Source organism: Plecotus auritus, assembly GCF_963455305.1.
Source record: "Plecotus auritus genome assembly, chromosome: 11".
NCBI lineage: Eukaryota > Metazoa > Chordata > Mammalia > Chiroptera > Vespertilionidae > Plecotus > Plecotus auritus.
This window is the reverse complement of record NC_137777.1, coordinates 46821635-46835587: the sequence shown is the minus strand read 5'-3', so window position 1 is coordinate 46835587 and position 13953 is coordinate 46821635. Positions and strand designations below refer to the sequence as shown.

Sequence of the window (13953 nt, the reverse complement as noted above, 5' to 3'; positions counted from 1 at the left end):
AATGCCTGTTCCAAATTCCACCCAGCTACTTAAACAATCGACACTCCAACCCTGTTTGTAGGCACTCAATCAGATTTAAATACTACAACTGTCAGTGGCACGTAAGAGAGGAGAAATAGTAAAATAAGATAAGAAACAGTTGACAAGCAAAGAAATTCACATGACAAGCCTCTAGCTATAAGTTCAATATACTTATAAAAATGTATTAAGTAAATGATGATTAAATAAGTGGGCATGACTGATTTAATTTCTTAGAAAGAACTTCCATAGGATCATGTCTTCAAAATCAAGTATATGATTCATACCATAATTGGGCTGGTCTGGCTGTGCAGTTTGTGCAACCAGATCTTTATTGTGACGAAGAAATAGTATCGTGTTTCTCAGAGTAAGTGCATGGTCAAAATATCTCTGTGCTTCTCCTTCACCAGTGCTCTGAACCTAAACCAAGAGAAAATAAAATTTCCAACAAATATCATTCTTATGCTATTCGTTCTAACATATCCTATATAATAAAAGGCTAATATGCAAATCGAACAAACAGCAGAACGATGCGTCACTATGACACGCACTGACCACCAGGAGGCAGATGCTCAATGCAGGAGCTGCCCCCTGATGGTCAGTGTGCTCCCACAGAGGGAGCGCCACTCAGCCAGAAGCCCTGAGCCGGGCTCACAGCTGGCAAGCGCAGCGGTGATGGCAGGAGCCTCTCCCGCCTCCGCAGCAGTCGGACATCCCCCGAGGACTTCCAGACTGAGAGAAGGTGCAGGTCAGGCTGAGGGACGCCCCCCCCCCAAGTGCATGAATTTTGTGCACCAGGTCTCTAGTAACTATATAATAGAGATATTAAGACATTATTAAAAATTATTAAATAAAAAAATTTCCCAGACACTACTGAAACAAATATTAACCTCAATCTCTACTGATTTTCCATTTGACCACATCTTTCAAGAGAACAGAATTACCCCAACAAGTAAAACTAACAATTTTAGCAAGCTAATAATGCTAAATCATAGCATTATATAAATTGTATGTCTCCTGTATGATTCAAACAGGGTACTTGAAAACCTCTAAGACCGTGGTCAGCAAGCTGAGGCTCGCGAGCCACATGTGGCTCTTTGGCCCCTTGAGTGTGGCTCTTCCACAAAATACCACGGCCTGGGCGAGTCTATTTTGAAGAAGTGGCGTTAGAAGAAGTTTAAAAAATTTGGCTCTCAAAAGAAATTTCAATCGTTGTACTGTTGATATTTGGCTCTGCTGACTAATGAGTTTGCCAACCACTGCTCTAAGATATACATTTGGCTTCATCCAGTAAAGTACTCCAATCCACAGTCACCAACTGTGCCTCTAATTCTCATCACCTTCTTACAATTTTGTTATCACTCGTTACAAGGGACAATAGATATGTGACTCAACATAGCTGTTCATTATTGCTGAAAATACAACTTAAATTCATCCAACAAGGATTTACTGAGTCCCTTTTATGTGCTATATGCTATGACCTGTCTACGATGTGAGAACAGAGTGCTGAACAAAGCCCTTGCCTTGACTGGGCTTACACTTCAATGCATGTTCATCAAAAATTCTCTAAACAGCCCATTTAATACACAGCGTTCATTATTAAAGCACAAAAGGTACCACAATTACTAGTCAGGAAACAGATTAGGTACACAAACTTTTTGCATTAAGAGCAGAGGACAGAATAAAATATCCAGGGCATGAAAACAGAAGGGCAATCAAAATTTAGAGCTCAGGGAAACCAGTGCTGTCCTCATAGGAAAAAAAGGTGGTTAAGAGCAAATACAGGGTGGGGCTAAAGTAGGTTTACAGTTGTGAGTACACGAAACACAGAGTTTATTCTTTTTTTTTAATAAATCTTTATTGTTTAGATTACAGTTGTTCCTCTTTTCTCCCCCCATAGCTCCCTTCTACCCAGTTCCCACCCCTCCCTCTGCCCTTACCTCCCCCCACACTATCCTCATCCATAGGTGTACAATTTTTGTCCAGTCTCTTCCTGCACCCCCCCACACCCTCTTCCCCCCGAGAATTGTCAGTCCACTCCCTTTCTAGGCCCCTGATTCTATTATATTCACCAGTTTATTTTGTTCATCAGATTTTTTATTCACTTGATCTTTAGAGTCACTGGTTGATAGATATGTATTTGTTGTTCATAATTTTTACCTTTATCTTTTTCTTCTTCTTCCTCTTCTTAAAGAATACCTTTCAGCATTTCATATAATACTGGTTTGGTGGTGATGAACTCCTTTAGCTTTTTCTTATCTGTAAAGCTCTTTATCTGACCTTCAATTCTGAATGATAGCTTTGCTGGGTAGAGTAATCTTGGTTGTAGGTTCTTGCTATTTATCACTTTGAATATTTCTTGCCACTCCCTTCTGGCCTCCATAGTTTCTGTTGAGAAATCAGCTGACAGTCGTATGGGTGCTCCCTTGTAGGTAACTAACCGTTTCTCTTGCTGCTTTTAACATTCTCTCTTTGTCTTTTGCCCTTGGCATTTTAATTATGATGTGTCTTGGTGTGGTTCTCTTTGGATTCCTTTTGTTTGGGGTTCTGGGCGCTTCCTGGACTTGTAAGTCTATTTCTTTTACCAGGTAGGGGAAGTTTTCTGTCATTTCTTCAAATAGGTTTTCAATATCTTGCTCTCTCTCTTCTTCTGGCACCCCCATAATTCAGATGTTGGTACACTTGAAGTTGTCCCAGAGGCTCCTTACACTATCTTCATATTTTTGGATTCTTTTTTCTTTTTGTTTTTCTGGTTGGGTGTTTTTTGCTTCTTCATATTTCAAATCCTTTACTTGATTCTTGGGGCCCTCCAGTCTGCTGTTGGATCTTTGTATATTATTCTTTATTTCAGTCAGTGTATGCTTAATTTCTAGTTGGTCCTTTTTCATATCCTTGAGGGTCTCACTAAATTTCTTGGAGGTTTCTGGAAGATTCTTGAGTAAACTTATAACCGTGGTTTTGAACTCTATATCCAGTCGTTTGCTTTCCTCCATTTCTTTCATTTGTGACCTGTTTCTTTGTCTACGCATTTTGGCTGCTTCCCTGTGTTGATAGAGTGGCTTTGTGTGCTAGGTGTCCTACAGGGCCCAGTGGCTCAGCCTCCCTAATTACTTGAGGTGGACACTCTTGGCGCACCCCTTTGTAGGCTGTGTGCACAGTCTTACTGTAGTTAAGCCTTGATTGCTGTTGGTATCACTGGGAGGAATTAACCTCCAGGCCAATTGGCTGTGAGGATCAGTTGTGTCTACGATGGGAGAACTTCTGTGCTGGAGACACCCTTATGGGCAAGACTTGCTTCCGTGGGGCTTTGGCACTCACTGAGTCTGCCCCCTGAGTGCGTCTCTTATGGATGTGAAGAGTTGTAATCTAAATGGTCTCACTCTGACCACTGGGAACACTGGCTCTTGGATCTCCAAGGAGGTGCAAAGTCAGCCACTGCCTGAGGCCACCCAGCAGGAGCTATAGATAGATCTGCAGATTCCTCCTCTTTATTTGGGGTTTGGAGGTGCCCAGATGAGGCCCAGCTGAGAAGCAATGCAAGCTGCTGTCCAGCTTTGGGCCTTCTTTTGGAGGCTGTGGGGTTCTCTGACCCAGCTGCAGTGTGTTAGGTTTTAGTTTGCAAAAGGTCAGGCCATTCATATGCAAAAGCCTCTGTGCACAGCTTGGGTGGGGTTGTAAATTGGATGGGGCGGGGGTCTCAGGGAATCATCAGGGTGGAGCAAATAGCAATGGCTGACCATCAGCCCTGCCCCAAAGTGGTCCCTGGGTCTCTGTGTCCGGCGACACCATGCAGGAACAATGATAGCTGCAAGCACCTCTGAGAGAAAGCTGTCCTCATGTTCTGGCCCGATGCCAGACAGTCCAGTTTCTCCCTGTATGAGTCTGGGTCCCCAGAGTCTCACCCGGAACTGGAGTTCAGAGCAGTCAGGAGCTTGTATTTCCCTCCTGATTGAAAAAGACAACAGTATATCCAGTTGCCAGCCCGTCAGCACGCGCCTCCGTACCTCTGCACTTTACTTCCGCACCTCCTCCCAGTCTCAGTGTGCTTTTTCTCTTTCCTTCTAGTTGTATAAATTCCACTCAGCCAGCCTTCCTGTGGTTCTGGATGATATTCATTTTGTCTTTTAGTTGTAGTTTTGAAATGGTTGTGCGAGGCAGCAAGTTCAGGTATTTACCTATGCCGCCATCTTGGTTCCTCCTCCAGAGTTTATTCTTATATTCTTATTTATTAATTACTAGAAGCCCAGTGCACAAAATTCGTGCACTTGGGGGTTGGGGGGTTCCCTCAGCCTCACCTGCGCCCTCTCACAGTCTGGGAGCCCTTGGGGGATGTCCAACAGCCGTGGAGGCGGGAGAGGCGCCTGCCACCGCCACTGTACTCGCCAGCCATGAGCCCGGCTTCTGGCTGAGTGGCGCTCCTCCTGTGGGAGCGCACTGACCACCAGGGGGCAGCTCCTGCACTGAGCGTCTGACCCCTGGTGGTCAGTGAGTGTCATAGCAACTGGTCATTCCACCGTCGGGCAGAAACCGGCTCTCCAACATCCCCCAAGGGGTCCCAGATTGCGAGAGGGTGCAGGTCAGGTCAAGGGAACGCACCAGTGCACGATCGGTGCCATGGAGGGACACAGGAGGTTGGCCAGTTGGGGAGGGATCACAGGAGGGCTCCAGGGCGTGTCCAGCCCATCTCACTCAGTCCCGATTGGCCGGACCCCAGGAGCAAGCTAACCTATCAGTCAGAGCATCTGCCACCTGGTGGTCAGTGCACATCATAGCAAGCGGTTGAGTGGCCTTAGCATATCATTAGCATATTACACTTTGATTGGCTGAACGGACGGCGGGATGACTGCACACTTAGCATATTAGGCTTTTATTATATAGGACTGTATTATTTGCCACACGAACAACTGTAAACCTACTTTTGCCCCACCCTGTATGGCATGATTCCCAGAAACATTGTTCCAAATTTAAGATAGGTGGAAAAAAAACTTCAAATGAAACTGTTTAAGAGGAGATTTTAGAAAGTCCCACATACACACATACATACATACACACATACATAAAGGCTGTTTTAGAAAAATGCAACTTAAAAAACTACACTAGACTAAGATTTCTATACCCTATTTCTTCTCTATATCAAATTATGCTGTTAGATGAGATAGACAAATCATTTTTAAAATCACAAAATTTATTCATCTACTCAATTATATTAAATCTCAGTGACTACCACAGTGTTCAGGTGGGAAATGAGGTAGGAACAAGCAAGAATATACCAAAAATCTACATAAATCAGTAACAAGCAAAAAAATGTTCCAAATGCCTGAGAGCCCACAGTCAGCAATCCAGACTCACCTTTTCCAGTTCTACAAGAAAGCTGTCCAGAGACTCATCTGAGAGTTTGCCAACTTCGAACATGGTGACTGCATGGCTTTTCAAGTTCTGCAATTAAAGCAAAAACAAAAACACTAAAATGTATTTCAGTGCCTTATACAAGTCACTCAAGTTCTAGTTTTCCCATTTTATGCTGTGCATAGCATCTTATATTTATACTAGAGGCCTGATGCACGAAATTCATGCAAGAGTAGGCCTTCCTTTCCCCGCTGCTGGCACCAGCTTCCCTCTGGAATCCAGGACCCGGGCTTCCCTCTGGCCACCGGCAGGCACTTGGGACCCAGGCTTCCCTCTGGAATTCAGGACCCGGGCTTCCCTCTGGAATCCAGGACCCGGGCTTCCCTCTGGCCACCGGCAGGCACTTGGGACCCAGGCTTCCCTCTGGCCACCGGCAGGCACCTGGAACCTGGGCTTCCCTCGCATCCCAGGCTTCGTCCAGAAGGTCGTCCGGTCTAATTAGCATATTACACTTTTATTATTATATAAATTATGCTTTCCAATATATTTAAACTTAGGGGTGGGTGAGGTGAGAGTCTGATTCTTCTAATTACAAAAGTAACCATCACTAAAAAGTTACTATACTCCTCTAAGGAATATAAAACAAAGGCAGTTATGTTTTCAAGAATACATCTAGTACTTATAAAAAAGACAGAGCATTGAATTATTTTATATCTAATCTTTACTTGAAACATTTTTAAGTTGAACAAGAATTTGACTTACTGGTGAAAGATTTCCCATCATTAAAAAGGCAGTGAGAGTTGAGTCAAACAGAAATGCAATACGCTTTGTATATCCTGTAGACAAACTTAAACTGCTTACACTGGCTGTGTCGGCTGGGGAAAAAATAAATCATAATTTAAGATTAAGTAAATGAAAAGTATACTTTGCTTATCATTTGGAATGAGAATGTATTTCATTTTACCTTTATTTAATAATCAGAGAGCACATAATTAAGTATAAGCAATATTGTCAACCTAAGAGGTCGCGGTACTATCTCCAACATAAACAACCAAAAAATAAACAAAACAAAAAAACCCACGTATTTTAAAGGCACTCACTTTTGTAGTCAATTTCTTGAAAAGCAATAATGAACCCAGACTTGGTAACTGCCAGGTGAGTAAGACCAACTAGCCTAACCTCTTCAGACCAATCACTTGGGGGAGAATTGGGAGCCCATGCTGTGCTCCCCTCCCCCTGGACATAAAACCAGGGGCGGCCTCCTCACTCATCCCCTATGCTCTGCCTCCCTTTGTGGAAGCCCGTGTGATGGCCTTCCCTCACTCACCAGCTAGCTAACTCTTTTTCATTCTTAGTCCAAGTACCATCTTCTCCCTGAGGCTTCCAGAACCTCTCTAGGCAGTAAGAGGGCTCTTCTTGGCTCCCACAAGCACTGCAACACTTCTCACATTGTGATTTCTGTGCTTGCACTGCCTTCTCTCTCCCTAGACTTAATTCTTAGAAGGAAGGCACCATATTTTTGTCAATTTTATACCCTTAAGACCTAGACCAGTGCCCAACATATTGGTAAGTACTCAAAGACTGCATCTTGAATGAGTGAAATCTAGAACAAAACTATAAAATAAGTGTAGAGTCCACTCTGTGGGTGTATATGCTGACACACGCCGTATCTGTAGAGAGATTCCAAATTAAACTGAGGGACTGCTGACCTGGATCCTCCTGACTGTTTGTATCAGTGTCAGTAGCCGAAGACGCTTCCTGTACAGGACTCCTGCTTTCCCCGCCATCCCAGGACAAGAGCATCCTCTGCGGATCTAAAGTACTCCTATTGATGAAGAAATTATTCACTTTTTAAAAATCATAGGATTATATAAAAGTAACTAATGAAGTCAGTACTTAAATTATAAACACCCATCTAAATCCAGACATTTTCAAGCCTGAAATTGAGATGTAGCCCCAAAATGCTGTGCCTCATAGAACAGGGTTCTGAACCAAGACCCACGGACAGGCTTCAGGGAATTCGAGAAGCCATTAAAATTATATGTGAAATATTGTATATGCTTTTTTCTGGGGAGATTCTTAATTTTCTTCAGATTCTAAAAACGATTCATCACACACACACAAGATTTTTTTAAAAGACCACTAATATATAGGTTTCACCTCAAATGACAGTGAATAAGTAAAATTTTAGTATGTAAGAATATGTTTTTTTCCAAAAGAAAATTCTAATATCTCATACTAAATAAATGAGTTACTTTAATCTGTTTATAGATGGAACATTTCTCCACGATGAATGAAGCTGATCCAAATTTATTACTTGTCCCTTCTTATGGGCAAAGCCCAATCGGCAATACATTGAAACAGCATTCTGAAAGAAATAAATAGGAAATGAGCATTTAAAATAAACCAGACATCAGAACCTTTGTAGACAAAATAGTATCACAGACTATACCTATAGTGATCCTCAAACGTTTTCACCCCATAAGTAGAAAAAAACAATTTTCAGTAGGCCTGTTTGTCCCCTTGACTTCACATGTGTCAGACAGGGAAGGCATCCAATTTTCTGGGCAGGCCCTCCATAGATCTATCCCCAGTATCAGAGATGTTGCTTTAATTATCTCATCACAAGACACCGACCAGCCTGCTTCCTGCTCAGCACAGAGTGTGGGTGCGCCCTCCCTTTCACTCCATGGGGGTCCTTATCTCGCTCTTTTCTATCTGTGGGCACATCCTTTGCACACGTCCTCTGACAGCTAAAGAGAATCTCACTGCCTCTGTTTCTTGGTAGCTTATCAAGACAAAAATCTGTCTATATATATAAAAGCCTAAGTGACCGTTACGACTGAATGACCAGTCGCTATGATGTGCATTGACCACTAGGGGGCAGACGCTCAATGCAGGAGTTGCCCCCCGGTGGTCAGTGCGCTCCCACAGGCAACCTCCTGCGGTCCTTCCCCCCCGGCCGGTCCTTCTCCCCTCCCCCACCAGTCCTTCCCCCGGCCCTGATCGGCCCCAATCGCTGGCCAGGCTGAGGGACCCCACCCATGCACGAATTCATGCACTGGGCCTCTAGTCTACACTAATAAAAGAGAAACATGCAAATTGACCATACCCCTGCTACGCCCACAAGCCACGCCCACCAGCAAATCAGGAGCGGGTATGCAAATTAACCCAACCAAGATGGCTGTGGCCACAGAGCAAGCAGGAGGCTTGAGATGCCCCCAGTGATGGAGGAAACCAAGCTTCCCACAGCCCTGGCCTGCCCTGGCCTCCGCTCAAGGCTACAAAGTTTCAATTATAGAAGATAAATAAATCCCAACAAAAATGGTGGCAACCACGGAGCTGGAGAAAGCAAGAGGCTTGAGTTGCCCCCGGCAATGGAGGAAGCCAAGCTTTCTGCAGCGCTGGCCAGCCCTAGCCTCCGCTCAAGGCTACAAACTTTCAATTATAGAAGATAAATAAATCCCAGATACCAGGGCCTCCGCTTGGGTTGCTGGGGGGCGTGGCCAGCCTGCAAACCACCACAGGCCCTTCGCCCAGGCCGCCCCATGCCCCAAGGGAACCCCCACCCTGATCCGGGACACCCTTCAGGGCAAACCAGCCGGCCCCCACCCGTGCACCAGGCCTCTATCCTATCTAATAAAAGAGTGATATGCAAATTGACCGTCACTCCAACACACAAGATGGCTGCCCCCATGTGGACACAAGATGGCCGCCACAAGATGGCCAGCAAGGGAGGGCAGTTAGGAGGGACCAGGCCTGCAAGGGAGGGCCATTGTGGACGATCAGGCCAGCAGGGGAGGGCAGTTGGGAGGGACCAGGCCTGCAAGGGAGGGCAGTTGGGGGCGATCAAGCCTGCAGGGGAGGGCAGTTAGGAGTGACCAAGCTGGCAGAGGAGGGAAGTTGGGGGCGACCGGGCCTGCAGGGAAGGGCAGTTGGGGGGACCCAGGCCTGCAGAGGAGGGCAGTTAGAGGCAATCAGGCTGGCAGGGGAGTGGTTAGGGGGTGATCAGGCTGGCAGGCAGAAGCAGTTAGGGGCAATCAGGAAGGCAGGCAGGTGAGCAGTTGGGAGCCAGCAGTCCTGGATTGTGAGGGATGTCCGACTGCCCAATTGGGATCGGGCCCAAACGGGCAGTTCGACATCCCTCAAGAGGTCCCAGATTGGAGAGGATGTAGGCTGGGCTGAGGGACACACACCCCCATGCACGAATTTCGTGCACCGGGCCTCTAGTATATGATAAAATCCATTCAGTATTTACACTGTAAGTAAAAAAGAGTATAAAAATTACATACCTTCACCAGGGATAAGTCTATCTCAAGGACATTTGCAAGCTGGAAAATAAAAAAATAGTTTTACATTGTTAGAATTACCAGCATATTACATGGTTGTAGTAGACACTTTAACTATAATCAGCAACATTTTAAATTATGAACAGCTGGAAGACTGAATAAATTTTGAAATCAGAACTTTCTTCTTTCCCTATCTCTAAAATGTTTAGAGTAATATGAATTCAGGTAATGACCTTAACAATTTAAGATACCTTCCTCTTTAATTTTATCTCATTTAAAATAAGAAAACTCCAAGAGCAAGAATAGTCTACAATCCTTTTATTATACAGTCATGCGATACTTAAAGACAGGGGTACATTCTGAGAAATTCGACATTAGATACTTCTGTCTTTGTGCAAACATCACAGAGTATACGTACACCAACCTAGATGCTACAGCCTCCTACTGTCATTGTGTGCGCTGTACTTTACACTGCTGGCAGTACAGTGGGCTTGTTCACACCAGCATCACACAAACATGTGAGTAATTGTAGTTTACGCCCTACAGTTGGCTTTTCTTTTTGTAATTAAGTGCCTGGTTTAAGCTTTGATTGCAGAGGCGTACATTCCAAGGAAGGCTAACTGGAATAAACACATTGCCAGGCACTGGACTGGATAAAGAGCTGCGCCACCTCCTACCTGCCCACCCCTCCAGCCTCCTGTGTTTTAGATCTTAATTTCTTGATCATTTGGGCTACTTGTTTTTTCTTCCCACCCTCCCCCCCCATCCCACCAACCAACAGGTGCCTTGTACATTCCAGTAACTAAAAGTAATAAATTTGTTTCTTCAAAGTTTCCTATTGGATATTGCTGAAAGGCATTTTGCAAAATTGTAATAAGAACCACCAGGGTAGGTCCAGCGGTAACACTGGTTTAGAAAGGGGAAAGTCTATGGAAAGTGCACAGGTCTAGCTGACAGCATTACTATCCACAGACGGAAACCAGCACAAAACAGTTCACTGTGCTATGTATGACTTCAGGAAGGCTGCCACGCCACTAGGCCATGAAAAATTTCTCAGCTCCATTATAATCTTATGCAGCCACTGTCAAATATGTGGTCCCTCTCTCATGTTGTTACCCGGAGCAAGACTGTCAAGTCCTATAAAAAGTTACTTACCAAATTTTATATATGCAGAAAGTAACTTAAGAATAGTGACTTAAGCATATTAACAGTCCATGATCTACTCATGAACAAGTTTTTAAAACATTTTAACCATATCATTAAATTTTACCTACTTTACACAAACTTAACTTATAATCTTGAGGTTAAATTCTTTCACAAGACGTTGGTACACTCACCTCTGCAACATTAGTATGCTCATCTATTGAAACAAATATCTTATAGAGCAGAGTTTCAAAATAATCACCTTGCACTCGATTCATTACAAAACCTTCAAGAGGAGGAACTAAAATAAACAAAAATAGATTTTTCAGTTAATATAATTTTATAAACAAGAATGTGTAATTCAAATAGCTATTCAAAAAGAGAAACCTCTCACTTAAAAAGACTAAATTCAGCTTTTGATTTACTTCACCCACTCAATAACAAGACTCCTAAAGTTAAGGTCATGTACAACCCTGTCTACACAGAGAAGACTGATGGTAGAGCATAAATCCTACAGACAGTAATTAATCCCTATGGACCTCTCAGCACTAGAGGCAGAGGAAGTGCTGGAGGTCACGGGCTTGGTAGCAAGGTCAGGGGACTGGGGCTGCTTCAGAATGGGAAGGCAGCAGAGGGGACTGGGCTCAGGCAGAAAACCAAAGGACTGACTGACTAGGTTACCCAAAAAACAGATGGATGGAAAATATTGGCTCTCTGCCTTTCTCCCATCATGCCCACTCCATCCAGAGAACAGGGATAAACACATCCGTGTGACTGCCACCCACCTTTTACCAGCCATCACTGGTGTAATTTGCTCTTTGGGGCTCTCTCCTCAGTGGGAAGAAGGTCAAGCCTTCCACAGCACAAGACACTGCCCAACCCCGGCTCTCCACACTCACTACTTCCCTCTCTTTGGTCCATATGCTCTAATCCATTTAGTAGAGCGCTCTGCCCAGGCGATAACAGAGGCACTATGTTTCCCTTTACCCCGTGGGTACATTTCCCTTGAAAAAATTCTGAGAAAACAGAAGTGCTTAGACCAGGGGTGGGCAAACTTTTTGACTCGAGGGCCACAATGGGTTCTTAAACTGGACCGGAGGGCCGGAACAAAAGCATGGATGGAGTGTTTGTGTGAACTAATATAAATTCAAAGTAAAGGAGCAGAGGGGAGAGCAAGAGAACCGGATAGAACAGCTGGATCCGGCCCGCGGGCCGTAGTTTGCCCAAGGCTGGCTTAGACCATAGCAAAATTTGGGTCTCCCTGTGTCCCTTGACCCTAACACCATCTAAATTATTCTCAACAGAGAAAAATCTGACAAAATCCCAGGGGCCAAATGAAGACACCGTGAAGAACCACAATGTACATTTCAGGAGGGGTTGTTCACTTCAGATCTGGAACACATCATCTTCTAAATTAGTGCTACCCATGGTTCCAGTCATCCAAATACTTTTAAGGATCTAAGGTTTCTTTATAGAAATATTTTAGAATTCTCATATTTGATATAATTAATTCTTTTACTACACTCCCAGTTGTGTAACAATTAGTAATAACAAATATTTACTGAACACTTACTAAGTGCCAGACAACTGCCAGGGACTTTACATATACAATTTCATTCAATCCTCTTAACCTCATGGATTGTTCAATACTATACCCCTATTTTAAAGATGAGGAAACCACAGCACTGGGAGGTTAGAAATATACATCTAGGTTAAAAGAATGAAGGAGTTCTATATGATAAGATATAGAATAGTCTCCAGTATATATTGCTTTTTAAAAAAAGTATGAGCTAGAATACATAATCTGTATAAAAATAAAACCACACACACAAAAAGATATATACATATATGCTATGTGCTTAGTATACTTTTGGAGGAATATATAAAAACTTAACAGTGGCTTCTGAATGGGTTGGGAAGCAGATGTTTTTATATTCTTTTCTAAATTTAGAATTTTATATCATAATTATTGCCTATTCAAAAAATATTAATAAAAATAAATATTTTTTTAAAAGCACCTAGGAATAGCCAAGCAAGTTATAAAGAAAAGACACAATGAAGGCCTGGCTATAACTAATATTAAAAGTTACTGTAAGTCACTGTAATGAAAATAATATGGTCCAAGAATAAAAACAAGTAAGTGAATAAAGGATATGATAATTAATCCAATATAGAGGGAAATTAAATATATGACAAAAGTTATACTTCCATTCTGTGGTAATGAGTTATTGAAAAAATATGCTAGCATTTATCCAAATCCTATGGGTTATCCAATTGAAGAAAATTTAAGTTGGGCCCTTATTTCACATCACCTAGGAAAGTAAGTCCAAAACTACAGTTTTAAAAATATATGACAAAGGTTTTTAAGAATTTTTGAGCTGTTTAGATAACCTAGAAGAACTCTATCTAAGCATAACAGAAATCTAAAAGCTCTAAGGAAAGGGTAGACATAAAATGTACAAGTATAAAATGTGATGATGGAATAAATGGATTTTATTTAGCAACAGACCCTTTCATAATTATTCTCGTCGAAGTATTTCTCTCCCCACATTTATTTGTTCCACCATTCACAGTACTTGTTTTTTTGTTGAAACATAGCTGGACTGCTTCCTTTGAAGTCACCTTCAGGTGTCTTTTGTGCTGAATTTGATGACTTCCATGTTATCAAACTGCTTTCCTTTCATGGGTTATTCCAATTTGGGGAACAGCCAGAGGTAACATGGTGACAGCAGTTATAATACCATGGGTCTTGTCTGTACCACCAAAACTTGCCAGATACTGTGTGAGCCATGGCAGAACATGACACTGTAATAGAGAAGCCATCCATTCAGCCCTTCTCTGATGCTTCCTTCAAAACTTAGAGATAACCTGTGCCAATATAATATTCAAACTATCAAAATGGACTGAAACGAACCAATCAAAGACCAATCTCTTTAGGTGGATCTCAGATGAGCCAGTCAGTTTATCAAATGAGAGTAGGGACCAGAGTAAAGCTTTCGTATTTTCCAATCGTGACAGGAAGCCACTACCACCTCTGTCTTCCAGAAATTAATTCCTTGCCAAAATCTTTCAAATTTTAAAACTAGTATTTTATTTGTTATAGCGCCCACTATACAAACCAGAATTAGTATTTCATTGAGTTTTTTAGCTGTCTCCC

At 42.9% G+C, this 13953-nt stretch overlaps 1 protein-coding gene across 2 annotated transcripts in view; it reads right to left on the bottom strand.

Moving 5' to 3' along the window:
- The window catches only part of FAM91A1 (family with sequence similarity 91 member A1), a 45070-nt gene that overhangs the window by 17555 nt on the left and 13562 nt on the right, over positions 1-13953 (bottom strand). For both annotated transcript variants that reach the window (XM_080647272.1, XM_080647273.1), the window contains 7 exons: positions 10991-11097; positions 9657-9695; positions 7620-7732; positions 7074-7189; positions 6127-6239; positions 5368-5454; positions 306-438 (listed from right to left, as the gene is read on the bottom strand). In XM_080647272.1, the coding sequence (XP_080503398.1) occupies positions 306-438; positions 5368-5454; positions 6127-6239; positions 7074-7189; positions 7620-7732; positions 9657-9695; positions 10991-11097 (708 nt within the window). The remainder of the gene's footprint in view (positions 1-305; positions 439-5367; positions 5455-6126; positions 6240-7073; positions 7190-7619; positions 7733-9656; positions 9696-10990; positions 11098-13953) is intronic.